General features: G+C 35.8%; 1 protein-coding gene across 1 annotated transcript; it reads right to left on the reverse strand.

Moving 5' to 3' along the window:
- Window positions 1–5,835: 5,835 nt before the first annotated feature.
- Window positions 5,836–6,894, reverse strand: LOC131070613 (endochitinase 4-like). Its single transcript, XM_059209887.1, has 4 exons — window positions 6,700–6,894; window positions 6,402–6,630; window positions 6,215–6,326; window positions 5,836–6,136 (listed from the first exon to the last, which is right to left on the reverse strand). The coding sequence occupies exons 1-4, from the start codon at window positions 6,892–6,894 to the stop codon at window positions 5,836–5,838; spliced, it is 837 nt and encodes a 278-aa protein (XP_059065870.1).
- Between the last annotated feature and the right edge of the window lie 4,102 nt (window positions 6,895–10,996).

Consider the following 10,996-nt stretch of genomic DNA (forward strand, 5'->3'; position numbering starts at 1 on the left):
CCAAATCCCTTTGGTTAATTTTAACCTCCTTTAGCTCATGAAAGAGCCATTTAAACAAGATGTATCAATGGTGTGTTCCCTAGCCATTCCCATAATATTTTCATAATCATCCCTCTTATCACTTAGTTCCACACTTTTCCAATGGAGATCCTTAGTTGTATTCTGCCAAGGCAATGAAGGGGCGACAAAGGGGGCTTGTCAATGTTCTGGCTAGCAGGCTTAATGACATCCCCTTAACCACTTACAAAGCCCTTAGAGTTAGCATTGTTTCCCTAGACATAAGGGAATCCTTTCCAGACGAGGTGGAGGAAGAAGACAACCAATTGCTTCTGCACCTTCTTATCCTTACCTAGAAAAGATTTAGCCTTTCGGGAGATAATAGGTTTGGCTTTTTTGTGGGGGGGAGAGTCCACCTCAGAGTCTGAATTAGACTCCTCAGCACTCAACTCCCTAGTAGAAGTATCATCCTATGAAGAAGTAGGGATATAAATAGACGAGGTAGGGAGGGTACAAAAATGGGAATCAATAAGCACCGTAAGCCCTTCATGAAGGATAGGTAACTTAACAGGGCTCATTTTATGGTCCCTTAAATTAGCCCTCATGGAAGACATGAAATAGAAAGGAAGGGACACCTTGATACCATAAAGAAAATGATTCAAAAGCACAAAATCATGACCATAAACCCTAGTAAACCAACCATGAGGGTGAAGTATTCCATAATTACCTTAAGAAGTTTCACGCGAAACTCCTTGATAATAGAGATATCAAAGTAGCTCACCAGTTTCTTTATCATTTTAGCCCTCTCCTCTTAATTTTTGGGGAAGTTCAACACTACCTCCTCCGAGTAGTTTTTGTCACTGTATAATTTCATCCCATCTACCGAAAAGCCAATGACCTAAGCAATCAAATTCTCCTCAATAAGAACCTTCCACCCATGTAGAGTGACGGTGCTATCTTTCCTGTGCTTCTCAAAATAGGAAGTCACATCCTTATTTCCCCCTTTAACCTCTCAATGTATGGGGTAACACCTCTTTTCTCCATGATCCTCCAAATTTTCTTATCCATCTTAAGCTGCACACAACTTGGAGGCTCAATTCTCTTCCTCACCCCACCCATTCTTCTCATCACTCTGTAAGTGAAGAAACTCACAACTTTCAAACTAGGAAAGAAAGCCCAAAAAAATTAGATATCTTCCCACAAAAAATGCAAGTTAACTCCACCATAATGACACCTTCCATTATAAACACATGCCTTATGCAGAAAGGTATCGATCCTTCTAGAGACATATCTTGCAATGATGGAAAGAGTACTCATGAAATTAGCTACCCCGATTTATGTCATGAAGAGTAAGCATGTAAAGCTCAGTGTCCAATATATCCTCATTGGTCCAGCTCAATTGACTAATACTTCTCACTCCCTTATTAGCTGGGTAATTGACTACATAGTTGGATTCCATGAAAACATGGGATATGACACATTGATCAAAAGTATTAATGACTTTTGTAGCCTTTTTAATCCAAACTTCAACATTTCAAGAAGGCTTAGAAGTAGCTTTAAGATAATTAATTATGTTTTTAGAATCGCCTTCCACCCACACATACTTGCAGTTGTTTTTTCTAGCTCGGTTAAGACCTTGATAAGCTCCTATGGATTCAACAAGGTGGTCAGTTTGAATTGCCAAGGGGAGCCCCACCGCTGAAACAATATTGCCATTGTGATCTCACAACACTCTCCCACATCCTATTGGCTATGGGTTACCTTTTACCACCCCATCAAAGTTAACTTTAGCCCAACCCTAAGCAGGTCTTCTCCACTACTAGTGATTTTTGTTTTTAGCATTGGGATTTAAAGGAATCGGAACATCAATATGAATTTCTCAAGCCCTTGAAACCCTAATCTCATAGTCATTGCAAGGCACACTACTTTGGGAGGTCGGTCTGGGACAAAGAATAGAAATATTATCATGGATGGCCCGGTTAATTTTCATGAAGACAACATCTAGCTAGAGATAAGCTTCCCTAAAAATAAGATTATTACGCTCCTTCCATATGCCCCAATCCACATGGGGAAAAACAAATGACCACAAAGTCTATAAATAATGATTCTTAGTAGGCATCTTCCACTAAGATATGAGCTCTTCATCCGAGCTAGGGAAGACCAAACCAAGATCCCATCACTGAAACACTTTACTCCATATGTCATTCACAAAAGACAAATGCAAAGATGATCAACAAACACAGCTTCCTTCAAGCACAGATAATAGATTTGTTAGGTAAAGAAAAGCCTCTTTTAAAAAGGTTATATGTATTCTATTTTTAAAAAGGAGCCAAAAAGACATATTGATTTTAGGGATCAGCCATTTAATCCAAATTTTGGACCACCAGGAGACAGGACGATCCGAATGGCAAGAAGATGAAGGAACAATAAATTTACCACTTGAAGAAGACCTCCATAAAATCTCACCATCAATGTTTATAATGTCCAAAATAAAGGAATTCAATGTAGATTGCAGAAGCCCAAGGGTAGGAATAACTACAGTAAGATCTACCCAATTGTCTTCAGCCTAATAGTCCACCACCTTCAGATGAAAGGAGGAAATACACACATTTCTAAAAGTTCCGAACACAGGATTAGAGGCCAATGGGGTTTTACCAATCCAACAATCATCCCAAAAAAGGATGCTTTGTCCATTCCCCAGCTTCCAGCAACACACACTGATAGAAACATCCCTAACTTTAGTGATGTTATTACAAAGGTGAGAGCCCGTAGGGAGTTGAGGAGATTTAAGTAAATCATGAATATTCTGAATGTTAGATAGATACTTGTTGTGCCACAAAGAATTCTATTCCCACCTGCTACCATAAGTTCTCCTGATTTGTTTAACAAGGAAATCAGAGTTAAGAGATTTGATGCTTCTAAGGCCCATTCCGCCTTGTTTCCTTGGTCTACAAACATTCTCCCATGCCACCAAAGGAATTCTATTCCGATCCTCTACTCTTGACCACATAAATCTTCTTTTAATTTTGTCAATCATCTAAGCATACTTTGTAGGCATCTTCAAAAGACTAAGGGTGTATACAAGTAGATTCTTAAGAGTGGACTTTAAAAGTTGGACTTTACCAGCCTGACTTAAGAGACCACCCTTCCACCCTGCCAACTTCTTGTTAAAACAATCAATCAGAGAAAGCTAGAAGGAATCAGATGGCTTATACCCTAGAGGAAGACTCAAATAAGTGGAGGGGAGCACCCCAACCGAACATCCAAGAATGACAGCAATCATCTTTTGTCTCGCCTTAGGAGTGTTAAAGAAGAAAATGGAAATTTTGGCTCTATTAAACATCTTCCCCGTAGCTCTTTTACAAAGATTTAAAATTGACTTTAGAACGCTGGCTTCACCAACAAACGAACTCCCCATCAGAATAGTGTTGTCAACACATTATTGATGAGAATAAATCAAGCTAGCCGAAGAAGGTTTCAGACCTCTCAGATGTACATCCACAACATTTTTTTGAATAAACCTTCCCAAACTCTCTGCCATGATAGTAAAGAAGATGGGAGATATAGGATCTCCCTGCCTTAAGCCCCAAGAAGTTTTGAAGAAATGGGAAGGTGATGCATTGGCAGTGACCGCCATGGAAACCATGGAGATAAATTGCCAAATAAGATAAATAACCTTACCAGAAAAGCCAAAAGCAATTATGATTCTCTTTAGGAATGCCCAATCCACCTTGTCATAAGCCTTAGCAATGTCCAATTTGAGCAGGAAACCTTGAGCCTTAGGCACTATTAGGGAGTGGGAAATCTCATGAACAATGATGATAGAGTCCAAAATCTGCCTCCCCAGAACGAAACCACTTTGTTGAGGCGCGATCAAAAGGGGTAGGATTTTCAGTAGCCTAGAAGTCAAGACCTTGGAGATGATTTTATAAAAGGAGTTGCATAGGCTGATAGGCCGAAAAGAATCCAAGGAGTTAGCCCCCTGCATTTTCAGAATGAGGACAATAAAAGTGGCATTAAATTCCTTAAGTAACAACCTAGCTACAAATAATTCTTTGACAAAACTAGAAACATCTCTCTCAACAATATCACAAAAGGTCCGAAAGGAAAACATTGGAAAGCAATCCAGGCCAACATTATGTTCTGATCAGCAGACAATACCCTAGGAATGGACTCCTCCAAAGAATTATGGGCTTCAGGATCTAGCATAGGATCATCCTTGAGAAGCTTCTCAAAAAATTCAAAAGCCACTTCACTAATCTTGTCTTCTCGATCCAGCTTAATACCATTACTAACAATGTGGTTAAAGTTAAAATTAGAGTATAATTAAAATATTAGTTAAGATTACAATTAAAATGAACATTAGAATTAGGGCTATATTAACTTTACTATCAAGGTTAAAATTTTGATCACAAATATAATTAAGTATAGAATTTGAACTAGAGTTAGTATTTTTATTAAAGTGAATATTAGAGTTATAGTTAGAATTAAACTTAGGGCCAAAGTCTGGATAAGGGTTAGGAAATATAGATCTAATAATATAGAATTATAAATATATAAAATTTGGAATAAGCTAGTAAAACATGAGGACTTGTTTTTTACACACAGTTATAGAGAATCTAGTGGCATTACAGAATTCCTAGCAAACTTGGGAATTAATGATGAAGAAGAGATTCGGACCGCATCTACCCCCAAGGAAAAGGATGGCCTTAAAGGGATTTTGGAGGCAAGTTGTGCTCATTTGAAGTACGCATTTAGTAATCTCCTTGTTTGTTAAGGCAACTTATCCTCACTTCTTGTCTATGAATGATGATGAGGATATTACAAGTGGATAAGTAGATAAAGAATTTGAAGACTGTTCTGGTCCTGCGTTGGATTACAATTATGTGGTCTTTGTTTCTGTTGAGTGCATATAGTGATGAAGAGTAGCAAATAAGGAGAAAATTATGGCATCTCAACTTTCTCATTGGGTGCCATGGCTGAACGCGAGTCGTATCATTCAGACAAATGCAATTTTCCTTTTTATTGAAATGTAAATGGAGCCACTCCATGTGATAGCACTTGTCAAAGGATCTATATATATAATATATATTATAATATAATAATGATGTATTATATTAAAAATATACATCATTTTTTTCATTATTCTAAAATTAATCTATTTATTTATAACACACTGTTAAAAATTAAAATTAAGATATTTATAGAAGATAAGCAAAGCTTCAATAGTAATTGCTAAAGGACAAGTACTTGTATTTGCATAGCTTAAAGTCAACAGATAACTACAAGCTGAATTTATCACATTTACTCACTCGTTCAATTCTATAATTATCAGACTTGACTTGGCTCTCAATTTTGAATTTGAGTTTGTTCATTAAAAAGAGTGATGAGTTTTGAAATCATCTAATCAAACAACAGCTCTTTACAAAAAAAATCGTTTACTAATCAATATTAAACAAATATTTATTCTTTTAATGATTGATCTTATCTTATCTTCAGCTCTAATAATAAGCTTATCTTTAGTTATGCTATTTCAATTGTTGATACTATCAATCAAATTGCAAGTCAAGGTCAACATTAACAATAATAATTTTATATGTAAATTTTTTAATAAAATATACAATGAATATTAATATTACAATATTTCAAATATATATATTCATCACTACATAAGTGTAATATAAGTTTCTTGTAAACATCTATTATTTCAAACTATCCCTAAATAAATATGACATAACTCATGTACCAACTAAACAATAAATATTAATGTTACAATAATATAAAAACAAGTACTCCCCCAGTATGAAACTTAGTTATAAATGCCAAATGTAAGAACTATCAACATGACAGGTTTGAACCAGTAGTGACTTGCAGCCACCCACAGAATTTCTTATACAGATTAACTCGATTATTCACAGCCGCCGGATTCCCTCCCCCGCATTCTCCGCCGTTGATTGCTCTGATCGTTCCAGCAAATCCGCTACCCCCTGGGGAAGTCATGGCTCTGTGACAGTTGCTGTTTCTCATCCAAAACCACAGTGACGTCTTGAAGGCAACGTCAGACTTTTGTGCCACCAAGTCTGGGTTTCTCAGCAACGGAAGTCCCAAAAATTGTCCCGCTGCTCCATAGTTATAGTTCCTGGAACATAATACAACTCACCTATTAGTGTGTGTTAGGAGAATGTTTACTATTGATGTTATTAAAAAACAAGGTTACCAAGTTAGCTGAAGAGGTCCCCGTCCATAGTATTGCTTCCCAGGAGCACAAGGGTATTGTGTAGAAGGTTGGCAGTAGGTACGTTTTACAATTTCCTCTATATAACACATACCTGCAAATTAAACGTGTTAGGGTTTGATTACTATCAAGAAGTCATGTATATACAAACTTCCTAATATTTGCATACTTCCAGTCTCGTGAGCCACGTTGGCAAAGAAAGCAGCAAGCTCTCTCTTTTGGACTGTAAGAGAACCAGTGGTGCCAAAACCAGAGAACATTCTAGCTCTAGCTGCACTGATAAAGCCTTCGTAAGTGTAGAAGTTCTTTCCCTTACAAGAAGCAGGAATTCCCGCTTTAATACGGTCAAAGAAGGCCTTAGTGATAGTATATTCAATGGATCCAAAGGGAGTAGGACTGTCGACCTTACATGCGCCTTGTTCACAACCATCTTCCCAATAGGCCTGAGTAGTTATTATAGATTGAATGGATCCAGAGGGGACAGTACATGGGCCTTGTTGACAACCAACTCCGCAATAAGATTGAGTGGTTCCACAGTATCCCCACTTGCTGCAGCACTCTTGCTCTGGACATCCACACTTCTGTGCGGAGATAAAATGCATTTCTCCTACTAATATCAACGTAGCCATCACTAACACTACAATGTTTGCGCATTTTGCCATGGCTGAAACTTTCAACTAGTCGCTTGCTTTGCCAATTATATCCAACAGCGCAGCTATATATAAGAAGGAGATTTTTAATTGTATGCGTGGGGCTCAAGATGACTAATATAGATCAGCTACCTTTGAGCTAATGTTAGTTGCGTGGGTGCTAAAGATTTGCGGGATTTTTGGTTTTTCGGCTTACCAAGTGATTATAGAATCATTTTAAGATTAAATTATAAGCCAGAAGGATGGTTTCGTGAGCCACCGCTATATTTTTATTGACATAGACAAAGTCAACATACTAAACTTCCCGCTGCAGCTATACATTTACAATCGTATTATTAAAATTTTGGTTCAACAGTTTTGTTTTTTTGTTTTTTTAAATAAGTACCTTAATTAGGGAGCCATATAGCAAAATTGAAAGATTTCAAACTACCCCGATCTTCTCTTGAAAGAGAGAGGGTAAAAACTGGAATCTCGAAAAATTAAAGAATAGTTTATTTGATTAAACAAGAGCTGCAGAGCAGCGAAGTTCCTGCCAAAAGAGTGGCAGAACAATTTTGTCGCGGTTTGGAATGCATAGCTCCAGTCATCCTACATAGTCTTCATGCCTTCGTTGTACTCTATTTGACCATCTACCTCTGTTACCAGAAATGGGACGTCTTCATGCCTTCATTGTGCTCTATTTGACTATCTACTATCTAGAGTTGACTGGCTACCTGTAAACCAATTGAACATGAATATTAATTTTCTTTAAAATTAATATATTTTCCTAGCTTTGCCTATTAATAGTGCCCTATTAATAGTGCCCAAGATGTCAATTGCAAAGAATATTAAAAGAATTTGTGATCTCCATAGCAGCAACTATTAAACACAGATACTCAGTCAATCAATTTCACTCCCAAATTTGTACTCCTAAATTTGCACCTCATCTAGTCTTACATAAGCCTCAGTGCAAAAGAATGCATATAAAAAAGTAGCAACCAAAAAAATTTACTCATCCTAATAACAGATCAAATGGTGTGATAAAAAAACATTGATGCTAAAAAAAAAATTCTATACAGTTGAATCTTGAAGCCCTATCAACCAGTAACCAACCAATAATGACTGCAAGTTAAAAGCAAAAGAGTAGCCAAGATTCAGACCTACAGTTTATTCACAATTTTGCGGCTACATAGTAGATAGTGATTGTAGATAGTGATTGATTGAATCTGTGATATAGCAATCAAGATGCACTTGGTATTTCAGCAAGAGAGAGAACATTATGTATTTCCATAAAAAAAAATAAAAAAAATAATCAGTTTATAATTCTCTTTTGAATAACCAGAAAATTGAATATCAATTATCTGCCTGAATCAAATTCCATACTAGTTAAAAATCGCTACCAGTTGCAAACACAAACATCCACAAGCATTCGGGTCTTTTTAAAAAGGAAACAAAGTTAATAAGGTTTTCATTTCACATATTGTCCTCACCACTCTATCTTCCTAATCCAAATATGTTTTCTATTTGGCGAAGCCAACCCTTTCAAATAGTTTGATTATTAATTTTTGGTTTGTGAACCAAATACTTTAAATTGAGTACTAAGGATCTTGTATTTGAATAAAGGCTTTAGCTTATTAGTTCATCATCTCAAAGCCATACTATAGAATGAGAAATTTGATATCGTGGACATCAAATAGAAATTCACACTTTCCTTTCATAGATACAACATCTCATCTCAATTTACCATCTTGAAATCTTGAATCTTTTCTTGGCGCATATTTTCATGTTATTTATTAACAATTGAACTATAATTCTACCAAGGAAATCAAGAAGATTTCTCTCTATATATACTAAGCACCTAAAGATTATTTTGCAGAGCGAAGTGCTACAACTATAAGCACCAAACGAACAAGGTTTTGAAGTTTGACAAAGGATAGTAGCACGAGTACTTCTCAAAGACAAAAAAATAGAGATCTGCAATGAAATAGTGATATCATGATACAAGGAAAGTCGGTATCAAAGCAATGTGATAGACCAACATATCAAAGCAATCAAGTAGAGTAAGAATGAGACAACCCATTGGTAATCCTACATGATAGAAAAAGATCTTAAGAGCAAGGCTTGTATACATCTATGACAGTCATTAGTACATTCTATATCTTCATCCATTTTGAATAATATTAGAAACCCTCAAAAGTCCAAAGAAACATAATGAAAGGCTAGAAACAATAGCAAAAGGCTGTCTTAAAGAGCAGCAATCAAGAGGCTTGTTACAGTGCACTGTAAAGAGAAATGGCATATAGGATTAGTTCAAGGGCATTGAAAGATTACATTCACTTAATGATCAATAAAAGATATAGTTGAGACTTTAAACATATCATTCACAGCCAAGAATCTTCATGATAGTTGTTAATAGTGAAGGCATAAAGGAAGCTAGAGTCAAGGGGTTACTGTCAAACCAAACCAGTAAAGATTAATGTAAGATAGTCACCATCAAAATGTAGTCAAGAGGTTAGGGTTCCAAAATGTTGGCAACATCTCCAAATGATAGTAGCACCATTCTAAAAACCAAGATATAGTGAAGACAAGGACAATGATAGAGCCAACGTTATAGCCTGCAGGAAAGACTAATACATAGATGAGAAGGTTGTGTTCCACTGTCATAGCCTAGACATAGCATCTCACACAAAAGATCACTGAAAATCAATCATGACAAGGCTCTTTTCATTCCCATGGTCAAGGTGACTAAGGACTAAAAATATGCAATATTGCAGAGATAGTGAGGGTTTCATGTGATAGTTTATAGTCAACAAACCATGAAAACAAAGAGGTGTCCATGTCAAAGACCAGTGACAATTCAATATTGCAAAGACTTATGGCATCTTAATAAAGATTTTATTTTGTTCCATGTTTCTTAATACCAAAACAAATCAAGCAAATATAGACATACAGTGTCTTGACACTCATATGTCAATCATCTTTCCAGCTCATCATAGTTAATTGTAGCATAGTCTTATCAAAAGTTGTATGCTAGTTTAATCTGGTTTACTTTATCATGCATTGGCAATTTGTCTTGGCACCTTGAGAAAACACATGTTCTTCTGGTTTCAGCACTTGTAAAAAATATATAAATCAGACAACCTTGAAATTAATGTTTTGAAACTCACAAAAGAGGTAAGATCATCTTAGTTCAACCTCTTTGCTAATCCAAAGTCTAATGCAGATACATTATACCAATAACAATTGTGAATATTCTAGACTCCCACAACAAACCAAGAACCTTTGAAGTGTCGAAAGAGTTACATCTTGTAAAGCCTATTCCAAATAAATTAGAACATGCCAAGATGAACATCTTGCTCCTTTGTCAAGAAGATATCTGAGCACTACAAAGAAATTGGCACACTACAATCATATTACCATTTCCCAAGAGAAATGCTGAAATGAGTACAATCTCTTATTAACAAATATTAGTAATCATCAATAACTATGCTTCAAATCTCTATGAAGGATATGATTTGAGTGCCAATAGTCCACTGCAAGAATAAGCTATACAAACTATTTACATATTTTCTACTAGAAAACATGAAGCGAATTTATAAACATACTCAAAGATCAGAAAAAAAAAATTACATTTGGATAAGTTGATTTTGAATTAACTTGGCTTTCACAGGATTACTACTAGCTTCTACAAGAAAACATACTCCATTTGCCTTTTTCATTATCTCAGCCCTGGATTAAACATTCCATTTTAGATCAGCATTTAATCAAACATTTTTATGGGAGATAATGCTAAAGACTTGTGACAAGTAAAACACTTTTATAGGCAGAAAAAACTTACATATCCCCACCTTCATAGTAACCTCTCACAATACACACATAGCAACCCTACAAAGAAAAAAACAAGAAAAATATTATAAATTTTTCATTTTTAAGAATATTCTAAATAACTTCCCATAAAAATGTCACCTTATTCAACTATAAGCTGCTATTTCCAAAACCTTAAAAAGGTTGTCATAGAAATGAAGGAAACAAATGCACATATCTGAGTACCATTAACTGTAAAAGTTGGAATTCACTGACCAAAGAATGCTACCACCTATCTGCCAGGTCATTAAATTAGGGGATTTATTCTATT

Source organism: Cryptomeria japonica, chromosome 1 (assembly GCF_030272615.1).
Source record: "Cryptomeria japonica chromosome 1, Sugi_1.0, whole genome shotgun sequence".
In the NCBI taxonomy this organism is placed as follows: Eukaryota; Viridiplantae; Streptophyta; class Pinopsida; order Cupressales; family Cupressaceae; genus Cryptomeria; species Cryptomeria japonica.

Excerpts from the sequence above, each read along its gene's own strand:
- LOC131070613 (XM_059209887.1), bottom strand. The coding sequence starts at position 6,894 with ATGGCAAAATGCGCAAACATTGTAGTGTTAGTGATGGCTACGTTGATA. Across the intron at positions 6,631-6,699 it reads GTACTGTCCCCTCTGGATCC|AGTCCTACTCCCTTTGGATC; the intron begins ATTCAATCTATA and ends TGTAAGGTCGAC. Across the intron at positions 6,327-6,401 it reads CGTGGCTCACGAGACTGGAA|GTATGTGTTATATAGAGGAA; the intron begins GTATGCAAATAT and ends TTTAATTTGCAG.